At 43.3% G+C, this 20,307-nt stretch overlaps 1 protein-coding gene across 11 annotated transcripts in view; it reads left to right on the forward strand.

Annotated features, from left to right (window-relative positions):
* The window catches only part of TBC1D1 (TBC1 domain family member 1), a 204,533-nt gene that overhangs the window by 164,552 nt on the left and 19,674 nt on the right, over positions 1-20,307 (forward strand). For all 11 annotated transcript variants that reach the window (XM_020286321.2, XM_076001163.1, XM_076001161.1 and 8 more), the window contains 4 exons: positions 369-554; positions 6,553-6,714; positions 13,801-13,959; positions 19,636-19,880. In XM_020286321.2, the coding sequence (XP_020141910.2) occupies positions 369-554; positions 6,553-6,714; positions 13,801-13,959; positions 19,636-19,880 (752 nt within the window). The remainder of the gene's footprint in view (positions 1-368; positions 555-6,552; positions 6,715-13,800; positions 13,960-19,635; positions 19,881-20,307) is intronic.

Here is a 20,307-nt window from a genome sequence, read left to right on the forward strand (position 1 = left end):
TGGTTGTATTAAAGAAGTTATACATAAACCCCTTAAAACAGTTTGCTACACAGTAGACACTATGAATATTTGCTATTATTATCAATAATACAGTTATTAAATAACTTTAGAAGAGAAAAATATACCTTAAAAAGTAGATCTCTTTATTTCCTCAGCTTCTGCAACTTTTGCTTACTAGTTTATTTCAATGCATATTAAAACATGAATTTTATCACATCTCATGATTCAGTAAAAAATAAAACATGAATTTTAAATTTGGTGATACTATGTTTTATCTGAGTGAGCAGAATTTCCTAATTTAGCACTATGTTTGAAGATATATTTTTTGTTGAAAATGACCATCCTGGGATATCCTTTTCCCTCTACAGATTATTCAGAGCTGGGAGAGCTTCCCCCACGATCTCCTTTAGAACCAGTTTGTGAAGATGGATCCTTTGGCCCTGTACCAGAGGAAAAGAAAAGGACATCTCGTGAGCTTCGAGAGCTATGGCAAAAGGCTATTCTACAACAGATACTGCTTCTCAGAATGGAGAAGGAAAATCAGAAGCTACAAGGTTGGTTTGCTATTTTGACATTAAACGGTCTTGATGATCTTATCTTGGCTCTGAAAAGAATCACATCAGACATAAGCATGCTGTCTTTAAAAAAAGCAAGACAGGTTAACATACATATCTATCTTAATTGATGTATATATAATATCTGTTTACTTTTTTGAAGTAATGTTAACACTACTTTGTGGAGATTCAATAATCTCACCAACTATGTTAATTATTCCTATATGATCATTAATTAGCATAGTATCTAGAACTTCTGAGATACAAGCGTCAAATTTAAGCTCTAACCCTCTGAAAGGTGTTTTTTTTTCTGTCTCTTCTTTATCCTCAGCCATAGTCTATGCCTGTAAGTTAGGTAGAAACTGATGCTGTGTAAGTCATTTATAGTATAGTTCGTAACCTCATTCTATGTGTGAGTTGCAGGTGATCTGAGAAAAATTAACTGAGTTCTACCTGTGCTGATATCAACAGTATAAAAATATGATGCAAACTTTGAAAGTTGAGATTTTGTTCATTTTCTGTTTCCATACTGACACTTAAACCAAAATAAATACTATTTTCAAGGTAGCTTAAGAAGATAAGTTTATGTGTCATTTGGAAAGAGCATGGGTCTTAGGGCATAGACAGCTGCCTGGCTATAAAGTAGTGAAGATTTTGAGCAGGAAGTCTGAACATACTTTTTCTTTTTTTCTTTTCTTTTCTTTTTTTTTTTTTTTTGAGACAGAGTCTCACTCTGTTGCCCAGGCTAGAGTGCCGTGGCGTCAGCCTCGCTCACAGCAACCTCCAGCTCCTGGGCTCAGGCGATCCTCCTCATGCGATCCTCAGCCTCTGGAGTAGCTGGGACTACAGGCATGTGCCACCATGCCCGGCTAATTTTTTCTATGTATTTTTAGTTGTCCAGCTAATTTCTTTCTATTTTTAGTAGAGACGAGTCTCGCTCTTGCTGAGGCTGGTCTTGAACTCCTGAGTTTAAACTATCCTCCTGCCTTGGCCTCCCAGAGTGCTAGGATTACAAGCATGAGTCACTGTGCCCATCCCTGAACATACTCTTTCAAAGGGAAGCTGTAGCAGGTGGTTTAGTGACACTGCTATTGCCCCAGAGCAGTTTTGGAATTAGAGTACATTTCATTCAGCATCATCCTTAATTGTAAATTTTTGTCTTTTAATAATGACCTTGTGGCTGGGCGTGATGGCTCACACCTGTCATCCTAACACTCTGGGAGGCCGAGGTGGGTGGATCGTTTGAGCTCAGGAGTTCGAGACCAGCCTGAGCAAGAGAGAGACCCCATCACTACCAAAAATAGGAAGAAATTAATTGGCCAACTAAAAATATATAGAAAAAATTAGCTGGGCATGGTGAGGCATGCCTGTAGTCCCAGCTACTCAGGAGGCTGAGGCAGGAGGATCGCTTGAGCCCAGGAGTTTGAGGTTGCTGTGAGCTAGGCTGACACCACGGCCCTCTAGCCTGGGCAACAGACTGAGCCTCTGTCTCAAAAAAAAAAAAAAATGACCTTGTTATTTGTATGGAGCTGTAATTCATTAAGATGCCAAATCTCATGAATAGGTTCCCAAGAGTGTGTTGCATCTCATGAGGTCCAGTTGTACAGAACCTCTGCCTCTCTTCATGGCTGGTGTCAGTCACAGTGAGTGGTGGGTGTACACCTGTGAGGTATTTGTGAGTTATGACAATACTCTGTGTGAGCAACATAGTTTCTGTGGTTGAGAAGGGTACAGATGAAATGTAAAATGATAGTCCATATATGTGGCCGGGCACGGTGGCTCATGCCTGTAATGCTAGCACTCTGGGAGGTCGAGGTGGGAGGATCATTTGAGCTCAGGAGTTCAAAACCAGCCTGAGCCAGAACAAGACCCTGTCTCTACTGAAAATAGAAATAAATTAGCTGGACAACTAAAAATATATAGAAAAAATTAGCCGGGCATGGTGGCACATGCCTGTAGTCCCAGCTACTCGGGAGGCTGAGGCAGGAGGATCCCTTGAGCCCAGGAGTTTGAGGTTGCTGTGAGCTAGGCTGACTCCACGGCACGCTTGGGCAACATAGTGAGCCTCTGTCTCAAAAAAAAAGAAAAGTCCATATATGTTTATCATTTTGACCAAAACCAAGAAGTGGAATATGGAGTAAGAAGACCTTTTGATAGGGAAGTGGTCTGACAGCTGGAAGGGCTGCTTATGAAGGGAGTGAGCGCCCCGGGGCGGTGCTGAAGCTGGCCAGCCGCACCTCCGGTGAGGGTGCTGTGGGAGGTGGGCTCCGTGAGGGAGGCTCAGAGTAGGTGAGTGCTAAGTTTTCTTCCAACTCTATTTTTTTGCCACTTTCTTGTGTGTTCTTGAAGGTAATTCTAAGAGCAGATGTCTAAAAGGTATTTGATGGTGATGGCATTACTACAAATGTCTTAAGCTAAAGGAGCATAGCATTTATTATATGTTCATCATTATATGTGTGTTGGGTTTTTTGTTGAACAGCAAAAAGGCAGTTATGTTCATCATGTAGGTCATAAACCTTAATGCTTCTGCTGGCCAATGTAAAGTCAGAACGCACTATAAAATGGGAATGTTGCTGGCTGGCTTCTTGGGAATGTAATTGATGAGGCAAGATCAGTATGCTACAAATGCGTAGTACATACTGCTGTGCAAATGACGACTAGATAGACCAGAATGAACAGGTAAGAGTTATCTAACACCTTGACTAACACCAGGACACCTTGGCAGGTGTTTTATTAAGTTCACCGGTCCTTGCCAGCATTTTTCTACTGCTTACTTATTTCATCTGGCTTGTTGGCAGTGTTCAGTTCTTATGTTCTTTTATTTTTACTGTTTGATTTAATTTCTCTTCCTTATCTCTATAAAGTTCAACATATGTTTATCTTTGCATTCAAAGCACAATAAACTTGCTTAATATAATATAGGAAGCATTAGTCCGTTGTATCACTGTGTACACTAATACACATTAGTGTGTACACTAATTCTGAGAAAAATAATCAGCATTAAAGGCCGATTGCTTAAAAATTTTTAGTAAGTTTTGTAAGGGTGTGTTGAGGGTGGGGACAGAACTCTCTCATTAAATATAGAAGCAAGATTTGACACGAACCAACCAGGGAGTGTACAGCAAGTCCTCACTTAATGTCGGCGAAAGGTTCGTGGAAACTGCTAATTTAAACAAAATGATGTATAACAAACCAGTTTTACCATAGACTAATTTATTCTTTAAAAAGAGTTAAGTTCCTATGGCATGTTTCTGGTCACAAAAAAATCACCAGACTTCTAAATAAAGATCCAAAGCACTTCGAATATTAAGCATCGAAGTAAGTGTGAGCTATACCTATATTTAAAAAAGATTAATAAGAGCAAGTAAGATAATTATTTACTTACTTATTCTAGTTTGGGGTCTTGGGTGGCCAGAGCCTATCCCTGTACCTCTGGGTGCAAAGCAGGGCCAGCCCTGGACAGGACACCGTCCATGGCAGGGTGACGTACACACCCACACCAGACTGGGACCATGTAGACATGCTTAGTAAGCTGATGTGCACACCTTTGGGGCTGGGGAGGAAACTGGAGTGCCCAGAGAAAACCCACACAGACAGTGACCCCAGCTGGGAATTGATGTTTTTACTCATCATTATAAGAAAGCAACATTGATCGCGTTGTTCAAGCACCTGCTGTACTATGTACCTAGAGAAGAGATAGTCATTCTGTTGCTTTTTGGGGGGATGGTAGGGGTTTCTTAAAGGAAAGTTAAATTGCAACTAGGAATGGCTCTTGAAATTGATCAAGGATTCAAGCTGATTTGCACTCTCTTTGGGAAGGAAATTAGAGGAAAATGGAGGAGGTTCTTTCTGTGGTTAAGTCTATTTCCAGTCTTTTGAATATGTGGATCAAATATTTATTACTACTCTGGAAGCACTGCATCCTGCAAGGACCCAAATCAAATCATCTAACTCTACCTTGCTCCATTGTGGACACCTGAAAGCTGAAGTGATTTCCCCAAAATTAAACAGCTAATTTTCAGTGGCGTTGGGACTAAAATGTATCACCTCTCTTCCAAACCAATAGTCCTCTGCTGTTCCCCCTCTGCAAGGCCATTTTTCTCCTATTTTTAAGTGACTTAAATTAGACGTGAGCAGCCTAACGCGGCACAGCGAGGCCTGCCGCCATGGCTGGCATGCACAGGCCGCACGGCGCTGCCTGCTGAACTCACTCACGTCCCTCAGCTCCGTATGCTTACCTGAGGTGCAAGGATGTGATGACATTAAGTTTAGTCTCTGAAAGCAGTCGTTAAGGGGGCAGAACTGGGACAGAGCAGCCACAGCCCCACCCTCCACAGTGGGCATAAATCAGGTGTGAATATTAATCACAGGTCCAGGTTGGCTCAGACATTCATGTTAAATGGTAATAAATATCTTACACAACTTTTTAGGAAATCACGTTTGATTTCCTTCAGTCACGTCTCCCCTTTCCCCACAAGCCCATGACCACGCGGGTTCTGGGTGCTTGGGAACCTGTGGCCCTCCAGATCCCCAAGTGTGGCTCCTTGATTGAATCCAAATCTCACAGAACAAATCCCTTTATTAAAAAGATTTGTTCTGTAAAATTTGGATTCAGTCAAAAAGATGCACTTACGATCCAGAAGGCCACACGTGGCCCCGAGGCTGCAGGTTCCCGCCCCTGGTTGGCTGGAGTCTGGATGTGCCTTGTGGGTTTGCACCGTCTGCCTTGGTTGCTAAGGCATTTTGGAGGCCGCTGATTTTAGGCAGCGGTGTTGTCAGGATGCTGAAGCAGCAGGAAGTTGCTTAGACCAATAGCCAAATACACGGATTAAGCCTTTTCCGCTGAATCTCCTGGCCTGTTTTTTCTGTGTGCAGTCCTGTCAACTTCAGAGCGAGCCCCTCGTGTTGCCTGCTGGGCTGGGTTGGGGCGGCCAGATATGCTCCCAGCAGGACTCACTGCCGGGGAAGCCACATCGGCACCACAGCCCAGGGCTGCTGCCAGTCGCTGCTCGGCAGGGCTGGTCCTGGACCCAGCTTGCCGCAAGGGCTAGCTCCACTCTGGTGACATTTATTGTGCTTTCTCATAGCCCCCCCCCACACACACACATCTAGGGTTGGCATTTTTTTTAAAAAATGTGAACTCCAGAGTTATAGGGAAATGTTTAATGGGACCTTAAAAATGTATTTTTCAAAGTAAATGAGCAAAGAGTAAAAATGAGAGATGAAGCACCACAAAAGTTGAGAGGATGGCAGCACTCGGCCACCTCCCGGCCAGTAAATAACCTTGGGTAATCACTTCATCTGTCTGACTTCAGTTTCTGTGTCCGTGAAATGAGTCGTTAGACTGGAAATCAGTTTAAACTGTCAATTTAAAGTTTTCCTTAATTGATCCCCTACCCCCTTCCCCCCCGCCCCGCTAGTTCTGTGGTAATTTAGATATAATTCTTCATGCAGCTTTAGGTTGAATAAGTTTGGTGGGAAACAACACCTATCTTCATACATTTGAAATATGTCATATGAAAGGAGTAGATTTATTCTGTTTAACTCCAGGAAACAGAAGTGGAACCAATGAAAGAAGCTACCAAACGAAGATTTGGCTCTAAATAAGAAGGAGCTATCCTTAGAATCCCTCTTCCAGTTTAGATGAAAAAATTTTGTTGAACTCTAACCATTCCAGGCATTGGGGATTTTAACACAGAGCTCCTGCCTTAGAGAGTTTTGTAGTATAAAGGTAGCTGTGACAATGGAAAGAATCGGACAGATGTGGAGTATATCTTAGCAATAGAGCCAATAGGACACACTGAGGGTGAACGAGGTGGAGGAATCAGATACCACCTAGGCTTTAGCATTATCCAACACAAGGAAAATGGAGTGGGCAGGATCCAGGACTTTGATTTGCATCTGTTAAGCAAGGCTGTGACTGTATGACACAGCACCGGTAACCAGGAGGCAGCCAGGTGTAGCATTTATTAATGTGTTCTCAAATGATCTGTTCTAGCCTCCGAAAATGATTTGCTGAATAAGCGCCTGAAACTTGATTATGAAGAAATCACTCCTTGTCTTAAAGAAGTAACTGCAGTGTGGGAAAAGATGCTTAGCACTCCAGGGAGATCGAAAATTAAGTTTGACCTGGAAAAAGTACACTCGGCTGTTGGGCAAGGTAAGCTTTATTGGTAGTCATCTAGCCAGCCTCACTCCTCATGGATACCTAGAAAGAAGTGTGGAATAAAAAATTTTAGAGTTTAATTTTAATGGCCGGGCATGGTGGCTCATGCCTATAATCCTAGCACTCTGGGAGGCCGAGGCCGGTGGATTGCTCGAGGTCAGGAGTTTAAAATCAGCCTGAGGGAGACGGTGTCTCTACTAAAAATAGAAATAAATTAATTGACCAACTAAAAATATATATACAGAAAATTAGCCAGGCATGGTAGCGCATGCCTGTAGTCCCAGCTACTCGGGAGGCTGAGGCAGAGGGATCGCTTGAGCCCAGGAGATTGAGGTTGCTGTGAGCTAGGCTGATGCCACGGCTCTCACTCTAGCCTGGGCAACAAAGTGAGACTTTGTCTCAAAAAAAGAAATTTTTTTTAATGGCCATCTCTTTTCCTTTCCTCACATCTTTACTTAATCTGTTTCCAGATAGCTTAGTTAATTGACATGAGTTTCATCACCTGTCATGATTCCTCTTAATGAAAATTCCCAGAAGACCAGGAGACAGGTAGAAGACAGGAAAACCCAGGGGCTTAGTTGTCTGCAAACTGGATAAAAATATGATGATATACTCTGAATTAAATAGTAAACCAGAAACTAATTGTGTGGCTTCTCTCTGGATGCTCTAGGAAAAAAACAGAGTGTAGAGCACAGATTTCAGGCAGGTGGTCCTGAGTTCAGACCTTAGCTTTGCCACTTACTTTGCAGTGTTTTCTTAGACAAATGACTTAACCCCTCTAAGCCCCAGTTTCCATATCTGTAAGGCGTGGATTATGATGGTGGTGGTTGTGAGTAGCACGCAGCATGTGTCTGTTGTCTTGTAAGGCCTTGGAGAGTGAGTACTATTAACTTTTTCATTGTGTTCTGCCAGTCTGAACTGGTCTAAGAAAAGTACAGAACCTAACACTAAGCATTTGGGAATGTTTCCAGCAATTTGAACACAGTGATCCTAATATAAAATGTGGACTTATATTTTGACAATCTGTTTTTCTAATTTATTTTTACTGTATTTTACAAAAATATCAGTGTGCCATGGATTGGAATAGTTTAGGAAGTTTTAGAGCTTAACTTCAGTGATTTAGTGTGCAAGTGAGACAAACAGTCATTTCTTTTAAAATGTATGTCAGTGTCTTCTGGCAATAGAAATCTTCTGAGTCTAATCTAATTTTGTTGCTACTGAGTTTTGATTGATCTAGTAAATGAATAACCAGGTGTTGAGAATAAGGGTTGCAAATATGTGTAATTCTTATTGTTTTTTTCTAACTTGATCAGTTGTAGAGTGGAAGAACATTATGTCTATGTTGCTTATCTCTAATAGAATTATTGTAGCAAATCAATTTTTTCTACTGTAGTCTTTCAGGCATTTTTAGAAACCTTTTTCCAGGTTTCAGCAGCATCAACTTTAGTATTAATAGTTATTACTAGTTATGTCTTTCTCCTTTCTATGGATAAGGAAACTTGGGCTTAGAGCAGTTGAGTGCTAGGCTCAGGGCCACAGGGCTGGGCTTCTCAGCACCACACTGTTGGCTTCTGTTGAACATACCTCGACTGTGCTGTTCTCAGAACCTGAAATTAAGCAGCAGTGAAGACTGAGGCTGTCAGTTGGCAGCAGTTTCCAGTGTGACCTTTGGCAGGTGCCCTCACCTTTCTGAGCTCTTGCCTCCTCGCTGGTAGAACGAGAGGCTTGGACCAAGGAGAGAATCTGGGAGCTCTCTTTCGGTTCTAATGTTCTTTGCACCTATAGTGCTTGCTGGAAGTTTATGTTACTCCAGATGGCTCCAGATTGCTGTTTTGAAAAAGGAGAAGACGGGAAAGAGAGTAAGTCTGTTCTTTCCCTTTCCGTGATAGACTAGATGCCAGCCTTCAGGTGGCTTGGCTTCGCAGAAGACAAATTGTATGTGTCTGTGACAGCTGTTCAACTATTTAAGCATCTTAGAAGTCTGACACCTGGATGATGGTCTTTCATTGTGCATTTTATGAGGGGGCTGATAGAAATGCTCCAGGAATCCAGACCCTGTGTAGTGAAATTGGACATAGATAGTGGAACAGTTTATGAATTGGGGTGAGCTGAGGCTGACGTGGAATCTTCTCTTGCATCCCCAGACGTTGCCATGTCACTCTTTACTGCAGATACTCTTTCTTTCTAACCATGAAAGGGCTTTGTCACTCAGCTGGTTTCAACACGTTAAGATTTAACAACTCTAAACAAATGACTGCTGTTCATTTTGTGGCTCACAATAAAAAAAAAAATCAAATTAACTCAGAACCATTACCTTTGACCTTTCAAGTAGAGGCCAAGTCAGCTCAGAGACCTTGAAAGAGAGGACAGTTCCTGTATGGGTGTATGAATAATAAGTCCTTTCCTCTTAGTGATCCAAAGACCCCACGTGACAGAAATAAAAGGGATTTATAAGACTTTCCAAGTTAAAATTAGATGGCAGTGGCAGGATTAAGGTTTCAACTTGGGAGAAAGAAGAATAATTCTGTGACATTTTAGATAATTCAAAGTCTAATTTGGGTCAAAATGATTTCTCTATAGATATCTAGGTAGAACTTTATCAGCTGGAATGTATTTTTCTGGGAATAGGATTGTAAAGTGGACCACTTGGCAATATGGGCCAGGCACAAACTGCTTATCTTGGACTCAATGCCATTTATAGAAACTTACTCCAGAAATTAATCAGCCAAAAATGTACTACAATGTAAGAAGAATGCTTATGGTGGCATTAACAGCCTAAACAAACAAAAAATCCCAACCATGTGACCATCTCATAATAATATTCTTTGAAAATGACTGGATAAGTAGATATGTCTTTACTGATGTAAAAGATGTCTGAGATAAGTTAAGTGAGAAAAGAGAACACAGTACAGCATGGTCTCTTGTACAGTTGATATTTCTGTGTGCTTATACACAGAGAAACTCCAACATATGTTTGCAGATATCTGGGTTATAGGCAGTGTGACCTTACAGCTGCGTTCACCTGGTATAGCGCTGGTTTACGACTCTCATCCTGGTAAAATAATCAATAGCCTCTTCCTCTTCACTTTCAGAAGTTTCCTGCTTTGGATGGTAATTATATTTCATTCTAGTTATGGCTGTTTTTTCACTATCTTCTTTATACCTTTTGCATTTTCTGAGTTTTTTTCACCTTCTAAACATTGAGCATGTATTATTTTTCAGGTGAGTAAAAATAAAAAGCTGCTTGCATGGGGGACGGAGGAGTGGCCTCCTGCCTGCAAGCCCTGGGTGGGCCCCACGGCCAGCTTTCTGTCCTGGGTTGGGAGTGAGGCAACACTGAGCCTGGGGAAGGTTGTTCCAGGCCATTCTTAGCAAAAACATTGGGTGGGATCTTCATGACTCTGTGCTTTAAATCATAGGATCTAGGGTCACTCCTGAATACCAGAATATATGGTACAGTCCAGTGACACAGCCAATATCTTTTCATCCAAAGAAATAAAGTTCTGATAAAATAGTGGGAATGATTTAGTAATAAGAGGAAATTGGACATCTCATAACTCGGGAAATTTTCCAGTTTGAAAAAAATACTTCGTGAAAAAACCCCACCGTAAATCATTTACCAAGCGGTTTTCCAGCTCGCATTTACTTCTCTTTAGGATTTAAAGTATTAGAGATGTGTGTGTGGGGGGGGCAGGATTGTGAGTGAGTGTGTGTCCCCAAGATACATCTCTGAGCAGGAATAGTGCAGAAAGAGAAAAGAAATAAAATAACATAAAAAAGCAGATAGGGTATGTTAGTTTCCTGTTGCTGCCATAACAAATTACTATAAAATGGGTGGCTGAAACAGCAGTTTTTTGTTTCTTTGTTTTTGAGATAGGGTCTTGGTCTGTTGCCTGTGCTAGACTAGATAGAGTACAGTGTCAAACTCCTGGGTTTAAGCGATCCTCCTGCCTCAGCCTCCTGAGTAGCTGGGACTATGGGTGCATGCCACCACACCTGGCTAAGTTTTCTATTTTTTGTAGAGATGGGGTCTCGCTCTTGATTAGGTTGGTCTGGAATTCCTGGCATTAAGCAATCCTCCCACCTCAGCCTTCCAAAGTGGTAGGATTAGAGGCGTGAGCCACCACCGTGGCCAGAAAAAATATTTTTTCTCTCACCGATCTGGCCAGAATTCCAAAAAACAAGGTGTTGGCAGGGCTGCACTTGGCCCCCAGTTTCTAGTGGCTGTTGGCTTCCTTGACTTGTGGCCATGTCACGTCACTCCAGTCTGTTCCTCCAGGGCCACACTGACTCTCTTCTTGTCTTCTCCTTTGCATCTATTATACGGATACCATGTTTCCCCGAAAATAAGACAGGGTCTTATATTCATTTTTCTTCAAGAAGACAACCTAGGGCTTATTTTCAGGGGATATGCTATTTTTTTTAAGTATGGTACAACAATCTACACTGATTCAAATAGAGTTAAGTCGTCTTCTTCTGGAACATCATAACTCTCCCAACCCCGAATTCCATCCTGAATTTCTTGCGACTCTATTTCCTTTAGAACCATTGGCCCCCATCTCTCATGTCGAGCAATAGAGCTCTCATGGGGCAGATGAGAAGGGCTGCTGGTCTTCTTTACCGCTCGGCCTCTAAATGCATGGGCTGTGCAGACACGCTGCGTAGCCACGCCCACCACTAGGCCTTATTTCCGGGGAGGGCTTCTATTGTGCAAATGCTTAGAAATCCTGCTGGGGCTTATTTTATGGGTAGGTCTTATTTTCCGGGAAACATGGTACTTGTCTCTGTTTATAGGGCTTGCCTGGATATTCCAGGATGGCCTCCTCATCTGAAGACCCCTTAGTTAATTATATCTGCAAAGACTCTTTAAATCCAAAGAAGATAAAAGTTACAGGTTCCAGAGATTAGGAAGTGGACATATCTTTTTGAGGGGCCACCATTCAACTTAGTCTACAGGGTCATCAGATTAATGCTAAAATAAAACTAGAGTAGGTGCAGGATAGTCATGTTAAGGGAGGCCCTGTGTTTCTCCCACAGCCTAACGTTTTTAAAAAGTAACTGCTTTGTGTTTAAAAAAACAAAGGGGGAAAAAGTACTTACTACACCTTAAGTATTTCCAAGAGGTGGCTGCGTGAGACTTTATAAATAGTTTCTTATTCTGTTAATAAGTGAAATTGATTACTATTTGTTTCAAATCCACAAATGGTTATTATTAGTTGCCAGGTAGGAACAAAATACTTTTTCTCCAATCCCCACCCAAGTAGCAGCCTTGTCTGACAGTTCTGACAGGAAGGACATCAAGAGAATATGATGGTCACTGTCCCAGGGCTGCCACTAACTAGCCGGGTGATCCCAGGTAAGGGAGCTGTTGTTGTTGGCCGCTTTCCTCAAGTTTACCATGAGGATAATCGTAATATTTCCCTTAGAAGGTTATGAGGACACTACAGGCCAACACACGCAAGTGCTTAGAAGGTGACAGTTCATAGTGGCCTTATAATAATGCCATCTGCTGTTGCAGCCTCTATCTTGCCAGAACATCAACTTCTCTCAAAGATGACCAGAGGTAGAAACTAGCAAAACCGTCTTCCTGAGTAGGCTCTCTGAGTAGCAGGGAAGTATACAAAATGGTCACAACTTTTTCTGGATGGAAAGAATGATTAATCCCTAATTCAGAGGTTTGTTTTATCCCAAGAGATGGGAAAGATTTGGCGTCTTATCCTGCATTCTTCTTTCTCTCCCTCTTCCACATTTGGGCCTTGTAGTAGCTAAATAATGAACCAGAGAATTTTCATTCCAAATTGTCATTTTTTTCTAATCACGTTTGCCCTAAATAACATCCTTGGCTTTAAGAAAATTTTTCTTAGTTTTAGACAACATTTTTAATCACTTTGAATATTCCAATTAACTATGTTAAAAATATTAGGTAGAGGCTCTTGGATCATTTTCTAGTTTTCAGATCTCTAGTGAATGCTCAAATGGCATGACTTTGCAGTCATTCTCCTGTCCAGTCTCTGGGCCCTTCCATCCCACCTTGCAGAAAGATGTCTAGTCAAAATTCCAGCATCCCAACTTTGATTAGGCTGTCCTTCTCCAGCAAAACAGCATTCAGTGGTTCCTTAGAGCAGCGGTCCTCACCTCTTTGGCACCAGGGACCAGTTTTACGAAAGATGAATTTTCCATTGATGGAGATGGCTTGGGGGGTTGTGGGGCGCAGAGCTCAGGTGGTGATGCGAGTGATGGGCAGTGGCTGTAAATACAGGTGAAGCTTCTGTTGCTTGCCCACCGCTCACCTCCTGCTGTATGACCTGGTTCCCAAGTGTCATGAAAGACAGTTTTCCATGGGCGCGGGATATGGTAATGGGCAGGTGGACGATGCACTGCGCAGCCCAGTTCCTAACAGGCCGCAGACTGGTGTTGGGCCACAGCTAGGGCGTTGGGGACCACAGCCTTAGAGCTACCAAAGGGCAGGTTTCTTGTCCTCAGTTTTGCCTCAGACAAAACCCTTCCAGCCTTATTGGTAGCTGCTCCCTCCTTACACACACCCTTGTGCCCAAGGCGAGCTGGAACGCTCAGGTTCCTTCTCTCTGGTTGGTCTTTTCTCTTCTTTCCAATCATCCTTAAGGCTTGGCCCAAATGAAGGATTCTGTGAAACCTCGATTGCTTGTTAGAAATGAGCCTGCTCTCCTTCGGCTGAGCGCTACCCCAGTTTGATTCTGCCTTTTAAATGAGATCGCGTTTTGCATTATAGTTCTTCATGTTTGGTCTTACATCCCTAGAACGTTACTAATTGGCACTAGGTAGGGGCTCGTGTCACACTCATCGTTTATTGCTTGCAGAATCTGACACAGAACATGACATATTTGAAAGGTTAGAGGGAAGGGGCTGCGCCAGTGAGCAGAGCGTGGGTGGCGTGAAGGAAGGGAGTAAATAGGACAGCGCTTCGACTGCTTCCCTTCTGTTCCTCAGGTGCTGATTCCTAATGGAACAAGACTTGGCTCTATGGATGAAACACAGCACACTTTTATTAAGTTGTATTCTGTGCATAAAGTCTCTCTGTATCTTCTGCTTCCCCTTTTAAAGGTGTGCCACGTCATCACCGAGGTGAAATCTGGAAATTTCAAGCTGAGCAATTCTACCTTAAACACCAGTTTCCCAGTAAACAGCAGCCAAAGGACGTGCCGTACAAAGAACTCCTAAAACGGCTCACCTCCCAACAGCACGCGATTCTCATTGACCTTGGTGAGTCTGCACTATTGATTGGAGATGAAAATGGAAGTTTCCCTCACTTGAAAAATCTGAAGAGACTGTCCAGGTTATTTAGTGATTTGCCTTTAGGTGTAGCAATCAAAATTTACTACTGAGACTTTTAATTTAAAAAGCCTTAGGGTAATCACAAATGTCTTCTTGAAGTATATGAAAATCTCTATGTTTTCAGCTTGTTAGCTCTGCTTGGCATGGAGGCGGGTGTTCATTAAGGCCACAGTCCTAACTGTGGTTCAATTCAGTAATTCAAATATTGATAGGAGGTTTTTATAGTCAACTGAAGGAACATCCTGGAAAACGTTTAGGTGTTCAGAACCAAGGCTTGGTTTAATTACAGGAGCTCCTCCCTAGCTGCTACTGCTTACAAATGGAATTCATCAACAAAATTGTAGAAAGCATTTTGTGCATGTGCCTTGGGCAATTTTATTTTAGAAACTGGGTGATACGTTGTCTCTTGAATAGTTTTTAAAAATACAAAGATTGAAATGATACACAATCAGCCACTCACTACCAACAGAGGGGTGCTGGGGGGAGCACTGCTTTCACTCTCGTCTTTGAGTTGAAGTCCTGAGTGAGAAACTAAAAACCTTAACGGTAAAAGACAGCAAAGTACTAAAATTTATCATGCAGCATTCTTGTTATGGAATACACCTGTCTAGTTTGGGACTTTGCTGTATGGAGGTCAGGTGAACAGTCATAGTTTAAGAATCTACTAGAGTCTTACACCAGTGGCTGCATGTATTATTCCAAACAGTGTGCCATCATTTCTGATATTGTCAGGCTCACATAATGAAATCATGCTTGTTTGGTCATTCTCAATATGCCCTTTAACGTCAAAGTGAGATACTGAATGTGGATGATAAAAGGAAAGAGTAAAGTGGTGAGTGATTTCATTTCCCTTCATAAAGGTCTGAAATCTCCCTGCCTCCTTCAATTCAGTCAGTGGTGTGCTGGCAAATGTTTAACAAGCAGCTCCTCCCAAACTCTCAAAGGAAGCCCTAGTGTTCAGTGTTTGCAGATTTCCATGATGTAACTGCTCCTGTCATAGCCGATTTTAAGCTACCAACTTGATGTCACCGATCATAGAGTGGGCACTGATACAGGTGTGCACACACACAGCTGGTGGGAGCCAGCCCCAGCAGTCGCTGGACTTAGTTACCACGTGCTTCCTGGAAATAACTATAGATGAGCTCTACCGTCTTAGTCTCCCAACCTTGCCATTAGTGTTCCACAGATCTTTCTTGAGTGCCTGGTGGATTCCCTGTACTCTAGGAAGTACACATTCTAGTGGGAAGATGAACAATAGACAACTGATGACCAAATGACTTAAAATTCTGAGGATGATACGAAGGGTATTTTTATTTCCAGTCTCTGTCATTTCAAATTCTGCTCAGAGCTAAATGCCACCATTTAAGAAGATGTTAGGATCACAGGTCCTCATCCAGGAAGGATTCTTGGAGGTCATTCGGTTGTAGGGTTACTCTTCTTTCTGCCAAGGAGGGCAGGGCCGGGAAGTCAGGGAGTCAGTGTGGGATGGCTGGTTTGCCCATTCCACTCCCTGGAGACACAGGAATCTCCAGGCTCCTGGTGAAAGGAGCAAAAGAAAGAAACTTGTTAGTCAACTGTTCAGAGCCACCATGAGACTGAAAAGCTTTGCAGGTGGCCCTGCGTTTGCCCAGGAGACCTCTGGCCTCTTGTAGCAGCTGCTGGATAGTAAACAAAGCTGACATGACCAGGGGTCTTATCCAAGGTGAAGTCACATGGGCCCTGAATCGAATAAGGAGGAGCACTCTAAGATTGGATGGGTTTTCTCCCAGCGCTGTGCAGGGACCACCTGCAGCATATCTTGAGGAGCTTGTGAAAAACACCTTCCTGAGGTCACAGCCCTGACCTGCTGCTGATTTAAGAATTTCTGAGTGAGGGGCTGATCTGCAATGTGCGTGTTTAACAAGCCCCCAGATGATCCTGTTGTGATTCCTGCTTGAAAACTGCTAGATGAAAGCTCTTCACCCTCTAAGGGATGGAGAAGGAAAAAATTAATCCTGGAAAAACATCCCTTAGTGAGTGAAATTCCTTACGAACACTTAGTTTGTGCAATACTTCATGAAAATTAAGTTCTAGGTCATTTAGAAATATGGCCAACTTGTAGGTCTTTGCAGCATGTTTCTACATTTGGACACATGGATATAGCCTTGTCACATGTCTTTTTAACGTGAGTAAGGGGGTTTCTTTGTGCTGGTGTTTGACACTCTCCATTTAACAATCCCATTCTCATTTTGTGTGTAAAGGTAGACTACTTAATAGAAAAATTTAAAGGACCTGCATTTCTGTAAAATACAGTTTAAAGAGGCAGGCCTCATATCCTGATGTATCAGTAGGAAGGGTTCCACAGTTTCTACCCAGTTTCCTTCTAGGTTGGCAGAAATGAGGCATTTTTTCCCTAAGCTGGAGTCTTCCAGAGCCAGAGTGCTTGTCCTGAGGGGTGTACACCGGCTGCAGCCTGTCTTGTTGAGTCAGAGCCTCAGTCTGGAATCTTTTCACAAACTTTGAATAAGCACAATAGATGGTAAATAGTGTTTTGCTCACAGTTAATGTGCTTTGAGTAAGCAGCGGGCGCAAGGGGCTGAACATATTCTTGGGTGTGCACTGCTCGAGGCCTTGGTCCCTGCTGCAGGTGCACATCAGGTGCGGGGGGGTCTCTGTGGCGTGCAGTTTTGCCTTCCCAGTGCTAGCATGGTAACTTCCAAACAGGCTGGAGGGCTGCAGTGCTGCACACTGGGTTATATGAGTGTGGATATCCAGGGATGCTTTTAATTCCACTGGCCCATTCTCCACCCACGTGGCCTGCCTTCCCTCCTCACTTGTGTGTGCTCAGGAATGAGGGTGGGTTGTTGTGTTAGCCTTCAGTACCAGTTCCCAAACAGTGGATCCATCCTTGATGTCAGGAGCCTTTTCACATTGAAAATTATTACGGAGCCCAAAGAGCTTTTGTTTACATGAATAATTTCTGTCAGTATTTACCATATTAGGAATTAATTAAAACTGAGAAAGTATTGTAAAATAAGTATAATAAACTCATACATATAAAATATTATGAAAAGTGATTTTCCAAAATAAAAAAAGTTAGTGAAAAGAGTGACTTTGTTTTTACATTAAAAAAATCTATCTAATGTCGGATTTAATAGAATCCACTGGATTATCATATTTGCTTCATAATCTGCTGTGATTATATTGTTTGACATATATGAAGAAAAAGCTGACCTTGCCCAAATCTATAGTTGGAAAAAAGAGGGAGGACCTCATGGACCCCTAAAAAGGTCTCAGGTACCCCCACGGGCCCTCAGATTGAGAACCATTGGCTGAGAAGAATGTAAAACAGGAAAGCAGTACCTCCCCCAAGTAGACTTTATCAACAGCGTGAGGCCGGGCTGTGTTGCAGTCAGAGGGCAGTCACTCTGCTCCTCCCCTGGGTCTAGCATCAGAGCTAGTGGCTCGTGGCTGGTTGCCCAGCCTGGTAGTAGACAGTGGGCTCAGAGGCCTTTCTTGCTGCGCTAAGTCCCAGCACTCGGTGAGACAGAAAGGTACATTTGGGCATTTCATAGAACACACTGGAAAATTTGTTTTAGGTTGGCCAGGTTTGTTCAGGGCAGGTTTCTTGTGTAAAGAAAATAAATTACAGTTTCTGAAATTGCAACGTGGAAGACTTGAGTGGTTTGAGTAATAACTAAAGATCTGAAAGTTTGGGGGATGCATAGCTGTTTCAGTGGATCAGGTGATGTTTATTATTATTATTTGAAACTCATATTTTTAGTTCTAGATATTTCTGAGTTCCAAATTCCATGAAAATCAGTTGCTGGGATGAAACTTTCCTTTGCCTCTGGAAGTCTGTGAGAAAGTGAGATTTTCAGGCTCATGTGGAATATTGTAGTTAATAGAGAACTGGCTCTGCAAGGCGGTTCTTCTGTCTTGAAGATACATTATTTCATGCTACAGAGCTGTCTCACGCGTGCCTTTCCTCCTGTCTTGGGGAGAAGCTGGGTTTGAATGATGTGTGTGTCGTATCTGGAAACTGTCGCCCATGACTGAACACCACCCATAGCAACCATCCGCAGCAGGCTTTGCACGCGGCCCCCACTCGGCAAAATGGTGCCCATGTTAAGGAGAGGAGGCTGAAGTTTGGAGAAGCTATATAGTCTACTTTGAACTGCACATGCCAGAGCTAGTTGCTTGTTTGCTTCAGATGCCATTGAAACGCACATCAGAGGGTTGTTTTTAGCCTAAGGGATGCTACATATGATTTTTTGCTGGCAAGATGGATAGTGTTCAGAGTCTGTGGTTGGTTAGAAAGGCGCCTGAGACCTTTCGCTCCCATAGCAGGACTCTGGAGCAGGACTTGGGCCAGGGCCTGGCAGGCCTGTGTCCTCACACCCCACGACACACCGATGTGCTCACACTACAGTTCAGTTGCACGTGCTGCTCCAGGCTAGGAAAATGCACTTGGTAAGGACCATGCTTGCTGTACGCACACACTTACTTCTGCACACGCCCAGAGAGGGTCAGAGACCCCAGAAGGCCCCACACCTCGTGCCTGTGCTAAGCCCTGGAGGAGAGGGTCCAGCTGGGAGGGGACTGTGTGGGGCTTCAGGCGGAAGAGGTAGAAGAGGCAAGAAGTGAATACAGGACAAGAACTCCAGGCAATAGTTAGGAGACTGCGGCCATCCTCCTAAATCAAGTTCCAATGAACCCGTGTGGCCTGATAAAAAGCTTTCTCACTCAGCTGAGGAAGAACCCTGACTGCATCCTCCACTCTCTGCTGCGTCGAGTGATCGCGGTGCGGCCTGGGTGCCCTTCTGCCTTTGCTGATCCGGACAGGTCCAAAACTCACCTGGGTCCCTGCCTGGCCTGGCTGCCAGTGGCTGGGCTCCAAACTGTTCTTCTCTGGAGTCACTTTTCTGCTCCTGGGAAACAGTGCTTCCCTATCAGTCACATTCCAGAGGAGGGGAGAGGGGATTTGACAGGTATCAGCCACAAAAGCCCCCTCCCAAAGGAAGTATTTAAGCCTTATTTGAATATCAGCTTTTTGTGAAAACAATCAGGATGTTGAGAACCTTTTTTACAAAAACAACAAAAGACCCTTTTTCTGGAAGGTAACTGTTTTGTGTAAAAGAAAGCACCTGCTGCACTTCAGCCTGTTTCAAAACAGTGCCTGTGGTTTAAAGTACAGAGACACGCATGTGGTGTGAAGCATTTGCAGGCAAAATGTGCGCAGCTTGGGAAAAGCTGGTCTAGGGATTGATGCTGGGGGGGCTGGGGGAGAACAGAGCTGTCCTGGGCTCCTCCTGAGAGCGGAGCTTGTGTTTAGAGGACCAGCGGTCTTCTCTTTGTTGTAGATCGAAATCCAGATATTTGTAGGACCAAACGTGGTTCTAATTTCTTTCACCTTAACCACCACCAAAACATGAATAATTGCTGATTTTTAATTACGAACATTACTCCAGGAACAACCAGCTGAACTTGTTTGCAGAGCGCAGTGGTGAAGGCTGATGGGTGTTACAGTGCAGCTGCTGAAGACAGCGCTTTCGCCTGAAGCACTTTGGATTTCTTTCTCTATTTTCCTTTTTTGATTACAACTAATATGTATTCTTTTCACAGGGAGAACATTTCCAACACACCCGTACTTCTCTGCCCAGCTTGGAGCAGGGCAGCTGTCCCTTTATAACATTTTGAAGGCCTACTCCCTTCTAGACCAGGAAGTAGGATATTGCCAAGGTCTCAGCTTTGTAGCAGGCATTTTGCTTCTTCATATGAGTGAGGAAGAGGCATTTAAAATGCTCAAGTTTCTTATGTTTGACATGGGGCTGCGGAAACAGTATCGGCCGGACATGATTATTTTACAGGTATGGAGTGTTCCTTATGTCTTTAATAAAACAAATGCTAAGAATGTTTGTTACCCCTCTCCAGGTATATCTGAGGAACTCTTCCACCACCAGGTGACATTGTGATAGCTGTCATTGCTGATAGTGTGCTCTGTGCTAGGCAGCATTTCAAGTGCTTCTGTGGAGTTGCCTCCATAATAGCATAACAGGAAGAAACTATGAATGGGCTCAGTTTGTGGATGGGAAAACTGAGACTCAAAGAGATGATATAATTGGGCCAGGTCACACAGTGAGTGGCAGAACTGGAGTTTAACCCCAGGCCTGTCCTTTTCCAGGGCCTTCCTCCGTGCACCCTTCATGAACCACCAGGCAATCCAACCCCAACCTCCCTGCCTCTGTACCTGCTACTTCCGCTGCCGAGGACCCCACCCCATCCCAGTCATCCCAG

Source organism: Microcebus murinus, chromosome 3 (assembly GCF_040939455.1).
Source record: "Microcebus murinus isolate Inina chromosome 3, M.murinus_Inina_mat1.0, whole genome shotgun sequence".
Taxonomy (NCBI): Eukaryota; Metazoa; Chordata; class Mammalia; order Primates; family Cheirogaleidae; genus Microcebus; species Microcebus murinus.